Below are 21,412 nucleotides of genomic sequence, written 5' to 3'. Positions count from 1 at the left end.
AATGCACTATTCTCAATTGCCTCAATAAATTTTGACGCTCAGACACTTCTGGAACCAGGTCGACGACGAGTCCAGTAAGTGCCATTGTCTATATAATGAGTCGCCTCCCATCCCTGGTCGGTGGGCTTGACTATCAATCACACCACAGCAACATCACATTAATAGCTTCAAGCAACAAACATCTAATACATTTGCTCACACAATATTACAATAACCACTAATCAATCCAACATACAAGAATCACACACATCACTTCACACCACATCCACAACATCAAACACAATGGGTTTCTTCAGCCGCTTCAGCCGCAAGAACAACAAGCAACAGGAGGGTGAGGAGAAGCCAGCCCACCAGCACCAATCTGTCCGCGATCTAGAAGCAAGAGCCTATAACAGATGGGTCTCCGAGGGCAACGCTGAGGGCTCTGCAAGACAGCACGCAGAGGCAAACCCAAACAGCTTCGAGGCTGAAAGAGCTCGCCGTCGGTCCTTGAACGAGGATGCAAACCTGGTCCTCCGGGCATAAAGGAAGCACTCTTTGAACAGTCATCATCACATCTTCAATGAATCCCACCAACAGTGGTGATCAGGAGCACAGAACCATTATGTTTAAACATCTTGTGAGTCATGTGTTTTTGTATAAGAGGGTCAATCGCCCTTTGTAGTATCATTGAAATAGTGTCTTAATATCTTAAGACAACAAAACATGTTTCTCTTCCTCGGGTAGCTCCCCGCGTCCCGCACAATGAATGCCGTCCTCCCACATTACCTAGGTAGTGTTACTGGCCGGTTACGAAAGGGTTGCCACGGTTAATGGGTGGACGAGGTGTCGGTCTTCTCCCCTCCATTTCCCATCGTGGTGGCCGGAACGCAGACCGGTAGGCGCCCAATGGCAATGCTTCAGCATCCAGGTCCCCCAAGCCGAACCGACCTCGGACGGCAATTCTTCGATCTCCGCACTATTATGTTATCCTCATTGCTGCTGCGCTTTCCACTGGGGCACATCCACAACATTTTCCTCCTTTGATTGTACCTAAGGCGTTGCGCAGCTAGGCCCGTATAACAAGAAAAAGGCAGGACCTCCAGCTTCACTCACTCCATCTGTAGAGCCTCGAGCTTCTTTCTCCTCCTTCTCCCCACTCCGCTGCAGTGCCGTCGCAATGACTGCCCGCCGCTCTCTCCTCCGTGCTGCTGCCCCCGCATTGTCAGCCAGACGCACACCCCAGATCACCCACGCATTTCTGAGAATGTCACCATCAGAGCAGGTTGCTAAGAGACGGCTACATGCGACCACGAAACACCTCGCCCAGGCAGCAGCTGTCGCCGACTACCCTACCAGTCACGCAAAGATCGAACAGGTGGCCGACACGCACAACTTCATTGACAACCAGTTCGTCCCTTCCAATGCCACAACATGGATCGACCTCCACGATCCTGCCACAAACAACCTCGTCACTCGAGTACCTCAGAGCACCGATGAAGAACTCAAGGCCGCCGTTGCGTCGGCAGAGAAGGCCTTCAAGACATGGAAGAACACATCCATCATGAGCAGACAGCAAATCATCTTCAAATTGACATACCTGATCAGACAGAACATGGACCGACTAGCTGCCTCGATCACACTCGAACAGGGCAAGACGTTTGCCGACGCAAAAGGTGATGTCCTCCGTGGTCTTCAAGTCTGCGAGACAGCATGCGGCATCACCACCCAATTGCCCGGCGAGGTCATTGAAGTGGCTAAAGATATGGAAACCCGCTCATACCGCGAGCCGTTGGGCATCGTCGCCGCCATCTGCCCATTCAACTTCCCCGCCATGATTCCTCTCTGGAGTGTGCCCCTCGCCACCGTGACAGGCAACTGCTTGATCTTGAAGCCCAGCGAGCGGGATCCCGGCGCGTGCATGATCATCGCCGAGCTTTGCAAAGAGGCCGGCTTCCCCGACGGCGTTGTCAACATTATTCACGGCTCCGCCCGCACCGTTGACTTCATCATCGACGACCCCGCCATCAAGGGTATTTCTTTCGTCGGCTCCAACAAGGCTGGCGAGTACATCTACACCCGCGGCTCTGCCAACGGCAAGCGAGTCCAGGCCAACCTGGGCGCCAAGAACCACGCCGCCGTTCTGCCCGACTGCAACAAGAACCACGCACTCAACGCCATCACCGGTGCCGCATTCGGCGCAGCCGGCCAGCGTTGCATGGCTCTCAGCACGCTTGTCATGATCGGTGAGACAAAGGACTGGGTTCCCGAGATCGCCGAGCGCGCAAAGGCCCTCACCATGAACGGCGGGTTCGAAGAGGGCGCTGATTTGGGTCCATTGATCAGCCCACAGAGCAAAGAACGCGTTGAAGCTTTGATCAAGAGCGCCGAAGACGAGGGCGCCACCATCTTGCTCGACGGCCGTGGCCAGAAGCCCGAGAAATATCCTAATGGAAACTGGGTAAGTACCTACATTCCCCCTACAGCAAAGTCCTTAATGTAGCGGTGCTAATGCTTTGTTTGTGTATAGATCGGCCCTACCATCATCGCCAACGTCAAGCCACACATGAAGTGCTACACGGAAGAAATCTTTGGTCCTGTTTTGGTTTGTCTGAACGTCGAAACCACCGAGGAGGCCATCGAGCTGATCAACTCGAACCCCTACGGCAACGGTGCCGCCGTGTTTACCCGCTCCGGCGCCACCGCTGGCTTGTTCCAGAAGGAGCTCGAGGCCGGCCAGATCGGTATCAACGTCCCCATCCCAGTGCCGTTGCCCATGTTCAGCTTCACTGGAAACAAAAAGTCCGTCGCTGGAACCGGCATGTCCAACTTCTACGGCAAGGACGGACTCAGATTCTACACTCAATGGAAGACTGTCACCAGCTTATGGCGCGCTGAGGATGCGCTGGCCACGGAGAAACAGGTCGCTATGCCGACGCACTCATGAGCTGGCCGAGCTGTGGTCTACTTTTTCGCTGATGAACAAAATCGCACGATGTTATAGCAACTGGCGGGAAAATTGTCAAATAGGCCTGGAACTACCTGTAGTTTTGACAGTATTCAGTAAAGGATTTATATGAGCAAGCAGACTGTGAAAACCCGAATTCTTTTGGTATCTGGTGCTACAGCGCTACATAAGCTCATCATAGTCCTTTTCCTTGTGCACGATCCCGTCATCATCGCCGTGCCTGCTTCAAAGCGGGCACACGCGTGATGGCATCTGATATGCGATTACCCTGGCCGGTAGAGAAAGGTCTTTTCCCAACGCCAGTTTTGGTGCTTCGATTTCAAACAATACTTCACCATTGGTCAAGTTCGCCTTTGGATCGTCTGCGGCTACCACAAATCAGGCGTCGACCACTGTTGCACAACTTCGGTGCTCACATCTTCAGCGTCCTTTACTCGGAAAGCTCCGCGGCGGCGCTTGAACGAGTAGTTCTCTTGTTGACTTCAGCCTGGACAGCTTGTGCACCAGTTGCGGCAGCGTCGACCGCCTGGTCCTTGGCGTCCACTGCAGCATCTTTGGCCTTCTGGGCAGTCTTCTTGATGTCTTCCTTGCTGGGAGCTTGGCTGGCCGCCGCACCACCGAAGAGACCGAAGAGGATGGCGAAAAGCAAAGCAACAGCACCGCCAATACCGCCTGCAACCTCGGGCATGAACTTGATGGCCTCGACGGGGTCTTTTTTGGCCAAGGTGATGAACAGGTCGAGCTTCTCCTTGACGTAGGTGACAGGGTCGTCCAAGAACTTGAGGTCAGAGGGAGACTTGGGAATATCTGCAAGCTTGGGCTTGTTCTTTGCGTCCTCGGCTTCTTCGACCGCTTTCTTAACGTCGTAGGTCTCGGCACGGAAAGCTGCCGCGTCCTCGATGGAGTGGCCGATGTAAATGTTGTCGAAGGTGAGGTCGGCTTGCATGGTCCAGATCTCGAAACCAATCTAGAAAGGGTCAGCAGAGAGCCAACGCGGGGCAAGATTGTTACTCACGGCTCCAAAAGGCTCAAAGTTCGCTGGGGTCTTGTCCTCGTAGTAGTTCGGGTTGGGAATCTTGCGAGGAGCCCATGGTCCCTTGTAGTCTGGGTTATCGATGTATGGCGCTGTCCACTTGCCCGCGTAGAGAGGATTCTTTGTCATAGGAGGCTCCCATTTGCCGCAGCCAGATGCCTCTTCACACTTGGGGTTGGGGACTTGAGGAGAGATCCAGTCACCATCCTCTTCGTCATCCCAGTCTTCTGGCTTCTCGGCCTCTGGGTCAGGGATGGTTGATGGTTCGTCCTCCAGCCAGTCTTCGGGCTTCTCAGCTTCCTCATCGACGATCTCATATGGCTGATCCTCATCCCAATCTTCGGGCTTGGTAGCTTCTGGATCTGGGATGCGGGCAAGCTCGACCCAATCTTCAGGCTTCTTGTCATCTTCGTCATCGATCTCCTTGGCTGGGTTGATCGATGGGGCAAAATCCTCGAGAAGGCTACCATTCTTAAGAGACTTGTTGTCAATCAACATCTCGAAGGTCTGGTCAGGCTTGACAATGAGGGTGTAGAGGTGGGTGAGCTTGTCGTTCTTGGCTTGAGGAGGGGTCTTGAGATGCTTCTCTTCATACTCGCCGGTCTTTGGGTTCTTGTGCTTGAAGATGAAGTGGACCTGAGAAACTGTGAGTAGAGCACGCGACTGAATCCTGGCTAAATCTTACCTTGTTCGTGGAACCGCACTTGTCGGGGCCAAACATGATCACGTATGGGGAGGCATTTGAAAATTCCTCAGCGTGTAGTTCCTTGTTCTCTTGCAACAGCTTCATGTATGCACCACCGCACTCCAGACCCTTTTGGAGTTTGACTTCATATTGGATTACCAATGTCTTGTCTGTGTTGTCAATGGGAGCAGGGAATTTGGCGGAGATGGCATGATGGGCAGCTGCGTTTTTGACGACCAGTCCCTTGTCGCCAACGATACCGGGCAGGACGGTGGGCTCTTCCACGGACCATTCACCAACATAGGCCCAGTCTTCATCGCTCTTGGAGTCTTCCTTCTTCGCGTGGGAGGGAGTCCATCGCGAATCCCAGTCGTCGGTGAACTGTTCTAAGAAGGGAGCCTTGAGGCTGGTGGGCTAAGAATCGTGAGCGATGAAGTCCGACATCTGCCAGTCTCGTGCACTTACTGTGAAGGTGGGACGCTCGGCGACGGTGGAGGATGGCTCAGCATCTTCCTGTGCCAGTGAGGAGCTGGCAAGGAGAGCCGAAGCATAGAAGACAGAGGCTGCGTTGATCCGCATGACAGGCGACAAGTTTCTCGAATGATACTTGAAGACAATGCGAGGAAGAAAAAAACGCAGGTCGAGTAGATCAACACGTTTGGCGGATATATTTCCTTGGTGGTTCCTGACGAAGGTCAAAGAAAGGTGTCCTTTACAATATCTCCACAAAGGGGAGCCACTGGAGCCCAGAAATGTCACGCTAATGATTTGAATTCAGTTGTCCTGCAAGCTGCAGGCCTGCAACAGCGGGGGCTAGTTAAAGGACACCTAAAGCTTTGGCCCAAATGCCACCACGCCCCGGGGAGAGACACCTGACAGGGTGACCAAGGAGCTATCACGTGGTCTAGCACGTGCTAGCTGTCACTCGCTTTCTCTTTCATGAGGACGCATTTTTCACAAAATTATGGTTCTTCCTTCGACACACAGAGCTCATTATGGCGGATCAAAATAATGATCATCTGGTCCAGTCGGATGATCCAGATCATCCTGCAAATTTGATACCCAGACTATGCAAGCAGTTTTATACCCTCGGTAAGACACGGTAGGGATGGGCACTATGTCGCGAAACTGACCTCCGTTCAAGGATGGGTCACTGGAACTGGAGGCGGCACGAGTATTCGAAAGGATGAGCATGTATTTATTGCTCCTTCCGGCGTCCAGAAGGAGCTTATGCAGCCCGAGAACATATTCGTCCTCGACTTCCCAACTCCAAAATACCCACCATCTGCGCGCAAGTACATTCGCAAACCACTCAATCTCAAGCCTTCGGCATGCACGCCGCTGTTTCTTGCTACCTTCGAGCGTGGAGCGGGCTGCTGCATCCACACCCACTCACAGTGGGCTGTTCTTGTGACTCTGCTGACGGAAAAGATGCATGGCAAGGACGCGTGTTTCGAGATCAGCACGATTGAGCAGATCAAAGGTGTTCCTAAAGGACCGGGTAAAGGTATGCATGATTTTTTCGATACCTTGCGGATACCAATCATCGAAAATACGGCTTTTGAGGAGGACTTGACGGAGCATTTGGAGAAGGCTATTGAGCAGTATCCGGACACTTACGCGGTTTTGGTTCGCCGGCATGGAATGTGTGTATGCTCCAACTCTGGCATCGATGCATCGGCTGACCGATTTAGATATGTATGGGGCGATACGCCGGCCAAAGCCAAAACTCTATGCGAGAGCCTGGATTACCTCTTTCAACTCGCAGTTGAGATGCACAAGCTGGGACTTGCTTGGACCTGAGCTTCGTGTCTTCTCAATGACCACGACTAGCCTTCGCTATTCCAAATTTATATACAACCTTGAACGGGTTAATGAACTACAAAAGGGTTGAAATGTCTTTTTTGAAGGCTTCGTTCGATCGTCATGTGCCTTGGTTTGCAACATTGTAGAAGCCGACAAGTGGTCTGAACAGTACCTTTGTCTGACTAGACGAGGCCTTGTTCGCACTTTGCGCTGTATGTCTGCATCATGTGGTCGGGCTGTCACGTCTCTCATTGGACCTATTCGACTCACCTGCAGCACCGCCAAGAAGCCAGTGCAGCCTCGTATCAGTAGACTTGACCTCGTACTTCCGTACTTGCGCTATAGCCACCGTCGCATTACAGATTCGACGTGGTCGTTGACGTACGACAGCCGTGCTACATCAAGCGAAACACGAGGATCCATTCTGGTAGCGTAAGAACCGCAAAGACCAAAAATGTCGACAACGTCACTGCTATCGGGCGCTCCCGCCTCGCCGAGATCGCCGGACCCGACCCCAGCATCCTCAGCGCAACGAACAGCCGAGGCCAAAGTAGCCTTTCTGGGGTCGTTGGATTCCGTGGGCGCCAGTATCGACGGCGAACTCGAAGCGCGAGCGAAAAACATTCACGCCAACGCCAAAGCTTTGACAAAGCAGGAAGACGATCTGCGCAAGCAAACAAAAGCGGTGGCCAAGGAGAATGACTCCCTGCAGAAGTTGCTCGACAAGACGAAACGGGAAGTGGCAGGGCTGGGCGACTTGGACGGTATGATGGCGGATCTCGATGCCGATCTGGCTATGCTTGAAGAGACGCTTAGGCTGGTAGAGGAGAGCGGTGCTGAGATGTTGCATGAGCATGAGCATGATGATGCGCCTGGCAAGCCGTGATCACTCTACTACTATTCAGTTTCCAGGAGGCTTGATGACCTCTCTTCACGAGGAAGCGTTACTTGTGCCTGGGGTCAGTCTCGACAATGGCATGTACAGTATCATATGTTATTGAAGGTCGTGAACCATCTGCGCAATCGAGAGCAGTCGTCCTTGGGCGGGACTTACGATACGAATACGAGGTATGGTGAAGTAGTAGGAAGTATGGTGCAGTTCAGGGCGGAGCACTGCAATTACTCTAGCCGAAGCTTAGTTTGTACTCTAAATAACAGCCTTCCTAATTAGTTCTAGCTTTTATAGAGGCGATAAGGAATTAAATCCTACCCCTTACAAGTAATTAGCTACTTAGTAACATTCGTACACGTTTGTAAGTGAATGATCTCTTGAGTGCTTCACTCCAGATCTCTTCTTCCTTCTACACCTTGCGTTCCCTTGGCCATGTTACCATGCGGGGAGCCTTGCCCATTTTGACCGACCCATAACCACAAAGCCGTCATGAAATGACAGCCTCAAGGTCGAAGGACGGTAGTTGAGACCACTACTGCGATCAGATTAGAACACGGAGTGGAAGGCAGCCACCGCATAGCCCATGGCACCCTTCTTCTTCTGCTCGTCTTGCATCTCCATGATACTTTCTCTTCGCTGGTCTCCCGTGATGTGGTCTCCGCTGATGAAGTTAAGTTGTCCCTCACGCATTCCAGTATAGATGTCGATGTCCTTGATCTTGACGTACAGCGGGCGTTGCTCCGGATGCATGAACCACGACCAAGCTTTCCAGCCAATGTATAGGATAAGCAAGAAGGGGCCAGCAAGATAGTCCTGGAAGAAGACTGTCGCGTTGAGGTTGGGACCACCAACGGGCCAGAGGGCCACGTAAAATTGAGCACTCAAGCAAAGGAAGTTCATGACGGCGCAGACGTAAGAGCCCCAGATTCCAAATGCGGCCTTGAAGGGGAGTTCATCGACGCTGTGGCCATTGAGTTTCCTGTAGAGACACAGTCAGAGGCAGAACGAAGTTAGCGACGATAGTACGGTATCATACCATGCAGAACGGAAGCGGATGTGAGCTATGGCGATGCTGCCGTAGATGAAGAATGACGAGAGACCGGACAGAGCTAGGAGCCAGTTGAAGATGTTGCCACCTCCACTCTTATCCAAGTTGATGAATGCCAAACATCCAAACAGAAGTTGAAGAAGGATGACAACCATAGGGCGACCTTTCTTATCGACGTAGGCGAATATCTTTGGGCCCATACCTATTCGCAAAGGTTAGATATGAAATCTCGACTTAATCGTCGGAGGGGCTCACCATTTGCTGCCAATGCCTGGAAGGTTCGGGTAGAGGCAAACGTGCATGAGTTGGCAACGCTCATGACGGAAATCAAAATCATGGCGTTGAAGATTGAGGGAAGTGCTTTGATGCCAGCCAGTTCGATGGCAATCACAAAGGGCGAGTGACGACTTTCACCTCCAGTGCTCTTGTACAGCGGGCTGTTGGCGGGGACAATGAGGCCGACGATGAAGAGGTTGACAATGTAGAAGATGCAGATACGCCAGACCACCTGTCTCGTGGCTTTGGGGATCTCTTTTCTCGGGTCTTGTGCCTCGGCAGCAGCCAATCCAGTAAGTTCGGTTCCGCCAAAAGCGAATGAGGCAGTGACGAAGACAGTACAGAACCCATGGAAGCCGTTGAGGAAGGCGCCGTATGGAGAATGCCTATGACGGGTGCACCTGGTCAGTGTGTTCCAGAGGAACCTCCGTCATATAGACTGACCAGTATTTGGCACCGATATAACCTCGATGGTCGGTTGGTACACCACCACAGTTGATGATAATACCCAGAATCATGAATCCAATACAGGCGGTGATCTTCATGGCACTGAGAACGAACTCGACCTGGTCATGTTAGTGGTGCACATTGAATACCTCGTCTCACTGACCTCTCCATAGCCCCTGACTCCAAAGTATTGGATGACGCAAAGAGCGAAAAGCAACGGGATGATCCAGGCGCAGTCGTTGACATTCTCGACACTTGTCCAGTAGTGAATGATCTTAAGTATGTCAGCATTACCCGAGCATGGCCAGGATCGTTCTCACATTGCAAGCTGCGGAAATCTCAAAGGGCAGCACAGTGAGCCAACCAATACCGTATTCCCATCCACAGGCGAATCCCCACGAAGGGTCAACGAATCTGCAAATGTACATGGTGAAGGCTCCGTTGATCGGGTACATGACGGCCAACTCGGCAAGTGCTTGGGTCATCAGGTAGCTAAGCGTTACGTCAGTGTATTCTCACAATGGCTGCGACAACATGAGTTCATACATCATGCCACCTGTGGTAAACACGTTAGATTCGTTCATGTAAGCTGAATTGTCCGGTACTCACCAATGATCATGAAGCCCAACAGCACGGCGGCAGGACCACCAGTCTGAAAAGCACTAGCTGAACTAACGAAGAGACCTGCACCGATAGCGCCACCACTGGAATCAAGTCAGCCTTGTACATGGTACCAGTCTTGATAAGGAAGGCGGAGAAGGTGCGATAAGGGTGGCTTATCAAAACTCCAACAACAAGGAGCGCGTCGAGGCAGGGAGAGCTTACATGGCAATCATCTGCATGTGTCTCCCATGGAGGTTTCGGTGCAGCTTGTTTTGGTCGGCAGTGACAATGCCAACATCGGTGGCATCAACACTGAATTGGCGGCCACGCAAGTGGTCGCCCAAGCCGGCCGGCTCAACAGGCTCAACAGGGGCCTTCTCCGGGTTCGCGAGCGTAAGACTTTCTCGGCGGGCACTCATCTTGAAAATCGGCACGACGTCGTGCTATCCTGTAGAAATGGAAATGAATGTGAGAGGATGAAGTCAGGGAAGGGGTTGTAGGACTAGATAAACTCGACAAGCATTAGAAGCTCTTAGCTTATCAGCAGATAAGCTCTAACCTTGTCTGCAGACATGGCGAGGCATGGCGAGCCAAAAGATAAGGGAACACGACGCCAATCGTGGAACAGTTAGACAGGCCGAGGACACATGGAATTGATTCGTCCTGATGAAGCTCCGGTGGCGTCTTATCTGCTGTTGTAAACCTACCATCGTACTGTGGTACAACCACCAGCTTGTCAAGCCCTTTCTGTAAGTTCTGTAAGGGGAGCGGCATCGCCGGTGGCCCGCAACTAACCCATCATCTCGCATTCATTTGCTCGATTGAGGAGATTGCCGTGCTTCTAGGTTACATCAAGATCAAATGGCGTGAGGCCAATGATTGCGTGGAACAACCTTCTAGAAGGATTTGAATTGATGAATTTGTCTGTTTAGCAAAAGCAAATGCAGGCTGGGTTCCGTTCCCGAGAATAACCAGAAGGTCCAGAACCTCGAAGGGGCTCTGCGGTACTGGCCAATAGCACCATGCTGACTTTGATTGGCGCACAGTTCCCACTGATAACCGTGATCAGCCCCATGGTGCCCAGATGCGACGTCGAGCATGACGAGTTCCCAAGATGTACTTTGCAACGCGAAGAGCCTGGAGATAAAGGGTGGGGTGCCAATGAAAGCTTGGCTTGAGATTAAAAAGATAATCAGCCTCTTTCAGCCCGGCCATGTCCGTTTAAGGTGATGGTTATGATGAATTCGCAGCTTACGCTCTTGGATGTGAGATCGACTCAGCGCAGCTTGCCTCGATCGACGCGATAGGACTCTCGGCATGACGAAAGAATGAAAGCCGAAAAGAACGAATCTCCCCTAGATCTATCTCTATGTGCCTGTGATGCCCAGAAAGTCATGCAAAATATCGACGACACATTCGACATTATCGTCCGCCCGCAGCACAGCCAAGCAGTGTTGATCCGGTCTGACTAAGACGGCACCGTCCTTATGCAATCCAAATCCGTGGCACCACTTCGTCTGCGCCGCGACGTCGATGAACTCGAAGTCTTGGCCTTCCACGACGAGATTGAGCGGCAATGAAGGATGACAGGCTCCACTAAGTTGATCGTATCGATGATGCCATACATTGTCTTTGCTCGTGATGAGAGTGAACGCGCTTTTCGAGCACAAGTCAAGTGTGGAGAACCTTTTCCTCTGAACCTCTTCAACGGACAGCTCCTCGATGTACGACACGTCCGTTGCGTGTAGCCCCTGGCAGACATTCGTGGCAAGCGGATGGATCCACGCGTGTGCCAACCGCGCTCCGGCGACGTACTTGGGCGTGAAGTGTGAGGCATGTTTTGGGATCGCAGTGTCGTTATATACGTAGCCGATGTGCAGTTCGAGCTGGAGGTGTTTTCCGTGTCAGCAGATATGTTGTCCCATTTCAAGTATTGATCCATTGGCTCTGCACTTACATTGTCAAAATGCTCTCGCTGATCCTCAACATGCGCAGCAATGACATCGGCCTGCGTCGGGTCGTTGACCACTCTGAGCAACTCTGACCTTGCCTCGCCGACGTCGTCGGTGGTGGCACCGAGAGTCTTCAGGAATGAGAAGATCTTCAGACCATTTTTGACCGACTGCTCGGAATACACCATGGCCACATGCCGTCGTTCGGCCTTGTACGTGTCAAGAAGTGTGCTCGACGCCCAGCCATGATGTACCGCCGCGATCTTCCATGCGAGATTATGTACGTCAGCGATACCGGCATTCAGGCCCAACCCACCTGTGGGTGGGAAGCTATGGGCTGCATCTCCAGCTCTGGTTGTTCACGTTGTTAGCTTCTCTGCTCTTGCCGAGGACCTTGATCATTGCCCAGACTTACAGGAACACGTTGCCGCATCGGTATTTGTTGGCGACTTTCCGACTCAAGACCCAGGGCCGCCAACTCAACACCTTCAGCTCTTCTGCTCGTCCGATAGTGCTGAGAATTGTTGCTCGACAAAGGGCCTCGTCCCATGTATCGACCGGCCGCTTTTGGGCATCGAAGTTGCATATCAGGACCTGGTTTCCAGCCGGATCATAGTTTATAATGAATCCTGAGGTTTCCGGATCGAGCACCCAGTGCAGCATGCCTTTCCGGTCACCCAAGATGGGCCGGAGGTCACATTGGAAATGGATTGTCATCATCGTCTCCTCTGAGATCGCCCCTTCGGTCTGGATACCACAGAAGTCACGGACTCTGGATCTGGCTCCATCGCAGGCGACGACGTGACGTGAGCGGATTGTAAAATGACGAGACGTGGCGCGATCCTCGACCGTCGTTATCACTCCTCCCTTCGTTTCCTGGAAGCTCACAAAGGACACGTTCTTCATGATCTGCACTTTCTTTGGGTCAGGCTGGCTGATGATTTCCTCGTAAACCAGGTCCTCGAACATAGGCTGTGGGATGTTGTGAATCATTTCGGGGGTATCGTTCAAAACATCCGCATCCATGCGCTCATAAGGAAGGCGACCGATTTGCTGTCCTGTCAAGTTCGTGATGAAATTGACGTAGAATGCATCTTTGCGAGATGTGCCTAGTCTGCGGATTCGAGTAGTATCGAGCGAGAATTGACGACAAATCTCCAGGGACCGTGGCGACAAAGCATGAGCTTTGGGAGCGGCAAGCCGGCTGGCATATCTCTCAACCACTAAACAAGATACTGTTGTAGCAAGACTGTCAGTTCACAGTGGTTCGTACAGAGTCATCCAAACATACTTCCGAGTTGAGACAAGAGATGTGCCTGTAGTAAGCCAGCCGGGCCAGCCCCGATGATCAGAACGGGCACATCATGCTCAGGAGCTGGGTGAGACTGATACTCCTGGTCGTTGGTACTCAAGAGCCTTGCTGGCGCCATGCTCAGGATCGACTCGGTTCTCTCAATGCGAACGTGGGAGGGCCAGCGGCTGATAATATGAACAAGTCTTTCAAGTGTTATCTGCCGCTGGTCGAAATCGAAATCGAACGGCCCCGCAAGGGTCCGCAAGTCCAGGCAAGTGGTGCCCCCGACCACGAATGCCCTTAGTGACCGCAGCCTTAATAAGATGCCTTCTTGCTGCCCCCGATGGAGAAGAAGAATCGAGATTCAGGATGTTCAATTCGGCAAATGGAGCTCGGGAACGGGCAACCACGAATCGGAACGACCTTCGCCCCAACCGAGGCATCCTGCTTCCGCAAAACGGAACATCAGTCTTCACTATTTGTCTGTCGCTTTTCGGGATACGTGAACGACTAGCATCACACACCCTACCACAAGCTTTCGTCCCTGCATCACCAAATATCACAGGATACTCACGCTGGAACACTTGCTCCGAGGTAAGCCGACCCACGAAGACTGAGAACATTCTCTGAAGTCTTTGACCACCAATTGGGTTTTGGAGGAGCATTTTCTCTTGAGAACGGCAGACCATTGCCTTGATATCGCACAGCGCCAGTAATGAAGAGTGAAGTGCCACTTGATGAGATCAAAAATCCAAGTTGAAAAGGCAATGCGCCTACAGCATTATGGGCAACAGTATTGACCAAGGCAAGACTATTACATGTTGCTATCTTTCCTTTTCAATACTTGACTTGACTACGGTCTTGAAGTATCTCCTTTCAATCTTCGTCTCCCTCATTTTTCTGACTGGGCTATGATATCTTCTCGCATTCGGCAAGCCATATGTGCCAGATCCTAGTCGTGCTGGGAATCGTGCATCTGTTTCTTCCTCAATTGTCCTATTTCCAACGCACTCTCAACATGATCCGTCATCTCATCTTTGACCGGCTTCAGCAAGACACACAGCAACCCAGCAGCGACTGCGATGGCCATGTTTGCAATCCATACGAATCGAAATGAACGAGCGGAGATGTCTTTGATCGCGACAAGGGCAGCATCAATGATGGTTGGAGTTATGCCTTTAACATCGGTAAGGCTGCCGATGCTAGATAACAGCGCTCCCAGAAAGGCCGTAATGGAAGATTTCGGAAGACCCGCGCCGATGGCAGCCTCGGCGACGCCAGTGGGAAGATTGGCTTGAAACAACATTAGCCAGGTTTCTCACTATATTGGGAACCCCACCTTTCATGGCATTGCCATAAACCGTGGCAAAGATTGTAATTCCAACCACACCTCCAAGAGCACGTGTCGAAGCGAGGAGAGTCTCGGCGGTACCACTGATTTTGATCTTAGCAATGGCCTTTCCCAACAGTAGAAGGAAGGACTTACAGCAAGTACGAAGGAACCGAGTATGACATGACGACCACAGGAACAACCGTCGTCACTCCAACACAGATGCCAATGATACCAGTGAAAACACAAGTCATGGCGACCTTCGACGGCGTTACCAGCGCAAGGAGGCCTAGAAAGAGGCCAGCAATGACAAGTGACACCACCAGCATGAGTCGATAGTGATGGAAGCGGCCGAGCAAGATAGCTGACCCGAAACATCCCAACAGCACAGTGACGTTGAGTGGAAGGAGGTACAAGTTGACTTTCAGCAGGTTACTCGTGAAGATGGCCTCAGCCTCGACCGGGAAGAAGGCGTTGATGCCGTACAATAGCATGCCGTCTACAAAGGCGACGGCCAAGATCACTGGAAAGTTTCGAGAGGAGAGGAAGCGATGGTCGATCAGGCCATCTTTGCGTCCAAAGCTTTCTGTAGTTGACCATCGAGTTAGCCGCATGGTTTCGTGATGTTGCCCTCCCTGAGGGACGGATGAAACATACCGTAGAAACCAAAGCCGACCAGGAAGCAAACTCCCACTACCAACATGGCAATGACACGGGCGCTCGACCAGCTGTAGATGTTACCGCCCCATGTAAGGGCAGTTACGACGCCGACGACACCAAGAAGCAATGTGATGGTTCCAATAGCGTCCACAGACTTGAGTTCGTTGGAGATGGAATTCTCGCGGCGCAGCTTAGTTGGTGGAGGGCGGTATGCCACAGCAATCAGCACAGCACAAAGGCCGAAAAAGATGGCGTTGAAATAGTAAACCCAGCGCCATCCTTCCGTGGACATTTGGGCAAAGCCACCAGCTGAGAGCGACCCAGAGGTTAGCGAACACTTCTGACACAAGCATGAGGCGAGGACTTACACTCTACGAGTCCGACAATGGCCGCAAGGCCGTTCAAAATGGCCGAGAATCCTTGCGCATACGGACGTGTTTTGGCCGGGACAACTTCCATGCTTGTGGGAATAGCCAGGAGCTACAGTAACATGAGCTGTCAGTCCTGTAGCTGCGCCATTGCGAACTACCATAGCATCGTTACATACCAGGAGAGATGCGGCCACACCATTGATAGCTTGACCTCCAATGACCTGGTTGATACTGTCATAGGCATATTGTCAGCCGGGGACAAGTGTAGAAACTGAAAAGCACACCGAGATGTTTCCGACCAGACTTACTTGGAGGCTTTGCCGGCAATGATGTTGCCCGCTATACCCAACACGCCTCCTGAGACGAGAAACCACTTCTTTCCAAACCGATCACTCAATGCGCCCTGTCGACAAAAGTGTATCAGCAAGCCATCTTTGGTGCGCAGAGACAAACTCAAGTCACTGACCCATAAAGGCTGAAGCCCAATAAGAGGGAAGAGGCCTGCGTTCGGAATCCATGACGACGATGTCGTTCCGCCAAATGTCTTTGCGACGTACGAGGAAGTCGTGCCTGGTCCCACGTTGGCCAGGGTACAGGTTCCCCATGCAAGCCCGAGGATGAAGATGAGTGTCCAAGTGCGGAGGGAAGTGTGGTAAGAGTGCTCTAGAGCAACGGTGTCCGTAGTCATTTGTCTGTCCAGATTCTGCTCCGCGGTTTCCACTTGGGCGTCTGGTTGAGATTTCTGCTCCATGGCGCCTAGTCTAGGCAGGAAGCCTGAGGAAGGTACAGGTGCGCGGGTGATACTCGGACGTGGACAAGGTCAACTTCTGCGGATGGACGGAATGCTGTCGCAAGTGGTGTGAGAAGCATTACCAGAGAATACATATAGTTTGAGTGCTCTATGCGTTCCCCAGAGTTTTCTTTATGGAGAATGTGGAGGAGGAGTCTCGGACGGAGAAAGGAGAGCATGATACCCACTTGCCGGATTGCTCGCTGTACTCCGTACATCGCTTCCGATTGATTCGGTTGCTTCGCCAAACCCCTCTAGACCAAACCGAAGACGTCTCCCGAGGCAAGACGTTGTGGCCGGTCCGAGCAGGGACTGAGGACTTGGTTTTGATTGATGGTGGTGGTACCTGCTTTAGTCGTTCGTAGGGTAAAACAGTGCTTTGCAAGGCTCGCTTGCACTCAGATTTTGTCTAGCCATTCAAACAACACAGTTCGTCTATGGTCCGCATGCGCTCAGGTGTTGCCCTAATTGAGTCAGTCATGTTGCACGGCGTCCCCCAGTCATCCTGTTGTCTAGACCATGGGTACGAGTAATGAGCTTTCATATTCTCCACCAGTCCATATCTTGACGTCGCCCCATCCATGATTGGGGCCCTTCACTTGTGTCCGGTTCTGCTGGTTCGTAAAAGGGCTTCCCTTGACCACCAATCGTAGCGTCTCTCCTGTCTCCCAGGTTGTACTTGACGGCCAGATTTCAACACTAACTCCAACGATGTCCCCTGGGGTTAGCCACTGCCGCTTTTGATGAGTGTGATATGGCCTTTCCGGCCTGCTCTTGCTGGTATCAAGCTCTCTGTGGGACACACGTAACCATCCAAACGACGCTGATGCCTCGATCTGCTGGGTCGAGTGATAGAATTTGACTTCATTGCCGTCCTTGTCAAGCTTTTGCAGTGCTACATAGAGATCGACATCTGGATAGTTGAGTGCTTGAATGTAAAGTCGGACCGAAGAGTAGCCTGTGATCTCCGTCGGAGCCGTGAATTTGTGGTCAAAAGTTGCCACTGAACCTGGTTCGTGAGCTCGGAATGTCACAGAGTCTGCCTTGGTGACAGGCTGTTGCGTCAGTCCCGCCGGGGAGAGTATAAGCCGGGTGAACTGTGCCTTGGGTGGAAAGTCTTTTGTGGTCCGCTGGGTTGACTGAGTCGCTGAGCTTCGCACGTCGTATGTGACTCGGGGCCAATTGTCCACTCCGTTCTTTATACCTTTGAGATATCTGTCGAAAAACTGCTTTTGTCTTTGGATATTGTGTTCGTTGTAATACTCACCCCATTCTCGACCGGCCTAGAACATTAGTGAGAGTGTGATCCAAAACCCGCAGCAAGACATACATGAACGAGGAGGTATTTGTCCTTCGAAGAGAATTGTGACCATGCCTCAATGGTACCACGTAGATGAAGCCCGAGACTCGACCAGCCGGTCACCGAGAACGCCGGAATATTGATTAAAGACCAGTCCGCAACTTTTGATTGCCACCAAGCATCATAAAGCGGACGTTCGATTGCAGCCACAGCATGATCTTCACTCTTGTTCAAGCCATTGCCGGTCATGTCCATCCAAAGCTGCTGGAAGGCGACGTTAGGGATTCCACCCGGACAATTGACCTCACGGTAGATGTCGCTGATGCCCTCCCAAGGCATTATCGCTTTCAGATGAGGTGGGTGCAGAACCGCAGTCTGGTAGATGGACATGGCAAAATAAGATACTGCTCCCCAGCCCACAGCGCCAGTACACCTAGACAAGGAATTAGTATGTTCATGAGTCTAGAACCGTCGCGAGAAGAGGGTTGTACGCACCATTCTTGCTCAGCGATCCACTCAACCACGTCGTACCCGTCTCGTCCCTCTTCTGGCGAGAAGAAATGAGCAGCTTCGCCCTCTGACCACCAACAGCCACGGGGATCCACGCTCACAAAGGAATAGTGGAATTCTGCACACCATCTCAGGGGGTCGGGCAGCTCCCAATGCGTATACTTGGAGAGCTTGCTGAAATCGACCCCCATATTCTGAAATAGCTCGCGTGGCACAGCACCGTGCTTGCCGAAAGGCGCAAAGAATACGATGGTCGGTGTCTTTGCCGCGACGTCTGGGACAGGACGGTAGACATCGACATATAAGTGGACGCCATCTCGCATGCGGACTGCTACATCTTTCTCGAGGAGTACTTTGCCTCCGTCAAGAACAATCGTCTCATGCTTCAAGTCCGGGGCTGGCCGCTTGGGTGCAGCAATCTGAGAGAGATGAGCTTCAGGCCATGTGGATGAGGAGTCTTCGGTGCTCACCTTTTGAGGATGGACCGACTTGCGGTACGGAGGACGAAAGTCATGGGTATAGATATTATGCCCTTCCGACGACATATTAACTGCTACGACCTTCGTGAAAGCGTCAGCCCTAGATTTGCTCGACCTTGATAATTGCAACGCGAGTATTTAGCATATATCGTTGGCAATGGTTCGCAGACGTGATCATCCCCGTCAAAGTCATCTCCGCAAAGCGGAGATGGAAGGCAGGCGATATGACAAGAGGCTGGCCCGAAGCAGGAAGTACCTGACCACCCGATTGGCGCACCAGCGGAGCGTTTCCTGTCTGTGAAGTCCCACTTACCGTGATGATGAGTTCAGCACCTCGGCAAGGAAATCGCTGCTCGCGACATTTTTATTGTACAGTACCAGACGCTAGCGCCCATAGCGGTTCGCGCCATAAGGGTTTAATCTCGATGAAATAACACAGAGAACCCCAAGCTTGCAAACTAGGCGTGATGACGTGGTCGAGAAACTGCCTGCTTGCACGTTGACTTACAATGATAGTGTGCTACGAAATACTCGTTCCTGGCTCGGCGTAGTCAGCAGCCTCAGTGATATCGCCGTGGTACATGTTCCAGGAGACTCCCCCAGACTCGAAATCAAAGAAGTCGGCCAGTGAACATAATCCCCCAGCACCTTCTCCTAGAACGCTTGTCATGAAAGCGTCCTGCCAGCTGGCATCCCCATGGACATCACTTGGAGAGCCATTTCCGGTGGCTGAAAACCCTAGTGGGACCAGAGGCTGTAAATCACTCTGTGTCGCGCCAGCCGGCATCGAAGGGTCCTCTCCTCTTCGGCTGGCCGCTGCACGCTCCCTGCAAACGATTTTGGCAACTTCGCATACTTCTTGCGTGAGTTGAGCGCAGCGGCGCGCTACCACAACAGACTTCATCACCTCAAACACTTCCAGAGCTTTGTCAAGGTCCTCAAAGATCTCGAATACAGGGGTGTCGCAAGAGCCCATAAATATCACAGATAACGCTATCATGCAAGCATTGAGCAGGTAGGTCGTGTTATACCACCACGTCCGGAAGTAGGGGTTGTGCAAATACGTGTCATACAGTAGTTGAATCGTGGTTCGGGCTGCCTGCAAGCATGCAGACACCTCTCGTCCAATGGTGGCATTATCGTCGTTGGACGCCCATGTCTCAACGAAGCGTCTGTAGAGGAGAATGCGCGCACTGTGATATCGAAGTTTCAGAACAATTTTGCATCTGGTTACCCGTTCAGGTTCTGTCAGTGAACGACGAGAAAAATAAAAAACCGTCGGTAGGCTGCTCTTCCAGTCCTCCAGCACTGTATCAAGATAACTGGCTTTTGTGCGAAGTTCTTCGAGACGTGGCGGGAGATTCTGATACAAGTCTTCCGATATTTGCTTGAGAATGTTTGCCAAAGTCACCATGGCGATGATATATTGCCCTTCAGCCTCGTCTTCTTGTAAGGGTAAGGAGTGGCTTCCTGGCAAAGGCAAAGTGTATTGCGCCGAAGTCTTCGTAAACGTATCGCGACCGGACGCACAGCTCATTTCGACCTCGTGTGCATAAATGCACCACCATGTTCTCGCCGCCAAACGTAAGCGCTCATCAGACCGCGGACCTCGCCCGCCTTTCTCATGTGGCAGGCCAATGGCGACAGCCGACGTTGTAGCCATACCACTGAATAGATAGCAGCTGTGTGGCTTCAAGGCGTTCTGGCAAAACACGGAAAGGAGGAACATCGCTTGGGTGCTCTCCAAAGAACTAACCTCGAAAACGTCGCCCAAGTTGGCTTTTGCGTGGCTGAAGTATTGTTTCGCATACTGAAGCGAAAGTGGCGGAGAGCGGCTCGTCGAAGAGTTCTTTTCGGTCGACCCCAATGGCAGAGCAGAGCTACAGAACTCTTCGCTCGCCACAATAGCGCCAAGCGCCAGGACAGCGTAGTAAAGAGCAGTAAATCCTTGAGAAGGCTTGGTAACCCTGTTGCCTTCGTCCCACAACTCCCTCTCACATCGAGATATGAAAGCCCTCTTTTCGAGAATTGGGTGTATCAGGTGCAAAGACAGGAAATATTGCCCAATGAATGCCGAGTCAACCTCTCTAGCAGTACGAGTCACGCTGCTGGTCGCTGGTGAGGTGAAACCAAAATCGAGATTTCCCAGTCCTAGATTTGTCTCATGCGTACCTGGCGATCTACCGTCGGACTGAGAGGTCGGGTAGAAGGGGTTATGCAAGTAGCTGAATATCGAGGCGCCTTTCTGTTGATGAGAGGGCATATTGTGCCGATGCGCCTGTTGGCGAAGGCGCGAAAGGAATGGGAACACCCCAGTTGTACCGTAGAATTCAGTGCCTCTTGTATGAGGGTTGATGCCCCCGAGCTCTTTGCTGTTATCATCACGATCGGCAGGGACTTCCTGCTCATTATCGATCAAGAGTGATCCTACTGGGCTCTGAGACACTGATATAGACCCGTCGTCCACGCCTTCACAAGGCAGATCTCGGAGTCTATCGATGGTAGTGGTGAAATGCGACACCGTTGTTGGATTCGGGGCCGTCAGGATGGTTCCATCAACTTGCCGTGAAATTGACGCCGGTCTTGACGCTTTGCGAAGGTCTGTACCATCGACATTTTCGTAAATGCAAGAACTGATTATTGACGCCTTTACACATCTGCTGCATGCATTTTGGCCGTCCCCTTCACAGCGGAGTTTTCTTCGGCGGCATGGCTCACACGCAATAAGTGCTCTAGGTAGTCTCTTCCGCTTTTGACCTCTGGAGACAGTGTGAACGTCGGTTGAAGCTGCTGGCGCATTTACCACTGGCGACCCCCAGCTTTCCCCAGCATGTGTTAGCATAACACCAGCCATGTGCTAGACAAAGGCCTCCTCAGCAGTCTTTTCGAGGCAATAACAGGACAACCATCCCATGTCGGGAAGTCACGCTTGCTAGAAGTTGTATACTGTAGTGGTTCTGGGAGCGGCGACGGAATATGCGAAGGAAGG

General features: G+C 52.1%; 9 protein-coding genes across 9 annotated transcripts; 3 read left to right on the top strand and 6 right to left on the bottom strand.

Annotated features, from left to right (window-relative positions):
- Positions 1–745: 745 nt before the first annotated feature.
- On the top strand, positions 746–3,059 carry EDD37DRAFT_36830 (Aldehyde/histidinol dehydrogenase). The gene is made up of 3 exons (XM_062811925.1): positions 746–877; positions 1,073–2,440; positions 2,510–3,059. The coding sequence occupies exons 2-3, from the start codon at positions 1,160–1,162 to the stop codon at positions 2,924–2,926; spliced, it is 1,698 nt and encodes a 565-aa protein (XP_062674995.1). The 5' UTR covers positions 746–877; positions 1,073–1,159; the 3' UTR covers positions 2,927–3,059.
- On the bottom strand, positions 2,930–5,502 carry EDD37DRAFT_36887 (calnexin). Its single transcript, XM_062811937.1, has 4 exons — positions 5,131–5,502; positions 4,666–5,079; positions 3,963–4,616; positions 2,930–3,914 (listed from the first exon to the last, which is right to left on the bottom strand). The coding sequence occupies exons 1-4, from the start codon at positions 5,242–5,244 to the stop codon at positions 3,378–3,380; spliced, it is 1,719 nt and encodes a 572-aa protein (XP_062674994.1). The 5' UTR covers positions 5,245–5,502; the 3' UTR covers positions 2,930–3,377.
- Positions 5,503–5,660: 158 nt separating this feature from the next.
- Positions 5,661–6,805, top strand: EDD37DRAFT_670918 (methylthioribulose-1-phosphate dehydratase; the record flags this gene model as incomplete). The annotated part of the gene is made up of 3 exons (XM_062819384.1): positions 5,661–5,757; positions 5,810–6,311; positions 6,360–6,805. 3 exons carry the CDS (start codon positions 5,661–5,663, stop codon positions 6,466–6,468), a joined length of 708 nt encoding a protein of 235 aa, XP_062674993.1. The 3' UTR covers positions 6,469–6,805.
- On the top strand, positions 6,500–7,681 carry EDD37DRAFT_616064 (uncharacterized protein). Its single transcript, XM_062815647.1, has one exon. The coding sequence runs from the start codon at positions 6,926–6,928 to the stop codon at positions 7,355–7,357; it is 432 nt and encodes a 143-aa protein (XP_062674992.1). The 5' UTR covers positions 6,500–6,925; the 3' UTR covers positions 7,358–7,681.
- Positions 7,682–7,717: 36 nt separating this feature from the next.
- EDD37DRAFT_670912 (amino-acid permease) lies at positions 7,718–10,156 on the bottom strand (the record flags this gene model as incomplete). The annotated part of the gene is made up of 9 exons (XM_062819383.1): positions 7,718–8,342; positions 8,400–8,613; positions 8,667–9,073; positions 9,132–9,253; positions 9,298–9,408; positions 9,455–9,626; positions 9,681–9,690; positions 9,744–9,838; positions 9,960–10,156. 9 exons carry the CDS (start codon positions 10,154–10,156, stop codon positions 7,910–7,912), a joined length of 1,761 nt encoding a protein of 586 aa, XP_062674991.1. The 3' UTR covers positions 7,718–7,909.
- An 814-nt stretch (positions 10,157–10,970) lies between these two features.
- On the bottom strand, positions 10,971–13,208 carry EDD37DRAFT_36794 (3-propionate hydroxylase). The gene is made up of 4 exons (XM_062811923.1): positions 12,981–13,208; positions 12,105–12,924; positions 11,697–12,040; positions 10,971–11,640 (listed from the first exon to the last, which is right to left on the bottom strand). Exons 1-4 carry the CDS (start codon positions 13,117–13,119, stop codon positions 11,105–11,107), a joined length of 1,839 nt encoding a protein of 612 aa, XP_062674990.1. The 5' UTR covers positions 13,120–13,208; the 3' UTR covers positions 10,971–11,104.
- Positions 13,209–13,916: 708 nt separating this feature from the next.
- On the bottom strand, positions 13,917–16,370 carry EDD37DRAFT_36749 (major facilitator superfamily domain-containing protein). The gene is made up of 8 exons (XM_062811922.1): positions 15,811–16,370; positions 15,653–15,747; positions 15,521–15,575; positions 15,342–15,453; positions 14,971–15,282; positions 14,470–14,899; positions 14,323–14,417; positions 13,917–14,276 (listed from the first exon to the last, which is right to left on the bottom strand). Exons 1-8 carry the CDS (start codon positions 16,093–16,095, stop codon positions 13,936–13,938), a joined length of 1,725 nt encoding a protein of 574 aa, XP_062674989.1. The 5' UTR covers positions 16,096–16,370; the 3' UTR covers positions 13,917–13,935.
- A 276-nt stretch (positions 16,371–16,646) lies between these two features.
- Positions 16,647–18,489, bottom strand: EDD37DRAFT_655309 (Alpha/Beta hydrolase protein; the record flags this gene model as incomplete). Its single annotated transcript, XM_062818750.1, has 4 exons — positions 16,647–17,417; positions 17,465–17,867; positions 17,930–18,363; positions 18,415–18,489. The coding sequence occupies 4 exons, from the start codon at positions 18,487–18,489 to the stop codon at positions 16,647–16,649; spliced, it is 1,683 nt and encodes a 560-aa protein (XP_062674988.1).
- Positions 18,490–18,679: 190 nt separating this feature from the next.
- Positions 18,680–21,404, bottom strand: EDD37DRAFT_36745 (fungal-specific transcription factor domain-containing protein). Its single transcript, XM_062811921.1, has one exon. The coding sequence runs from the start codon at positions 21,275–21,277 to the stop codon at positions 18,944–18,946; it is 2,334 nt and encodes a 777-aa protein (XP_062674987.1). The 5' UTR covers positions 21,278–21,404; the 3' UTR covers positions 18,680–18,943.
- Positions 21,405–21,412: the final 8 nt, after the last annotated feature.

This window comes from Exophiala viscosa (genome assembly GCF_022695815.1).
Source record: "Exophiala viscosa unplaced genomic scaffold EDD37scaffold_1, whole genome shotgun sequence".
Classification (NCBI taxonomy): Eukaryota; Fungi; Ascomycota; class Eurotiomycetes; order Chaetothyriales; family Herpotrichiellaceae; genus Exophiala; species Exophiala viscosa.
Note: the sequence above shows the minus strand (reverse complement) of the source record. Positions and strands in the feature narration are given on the sequence as shown.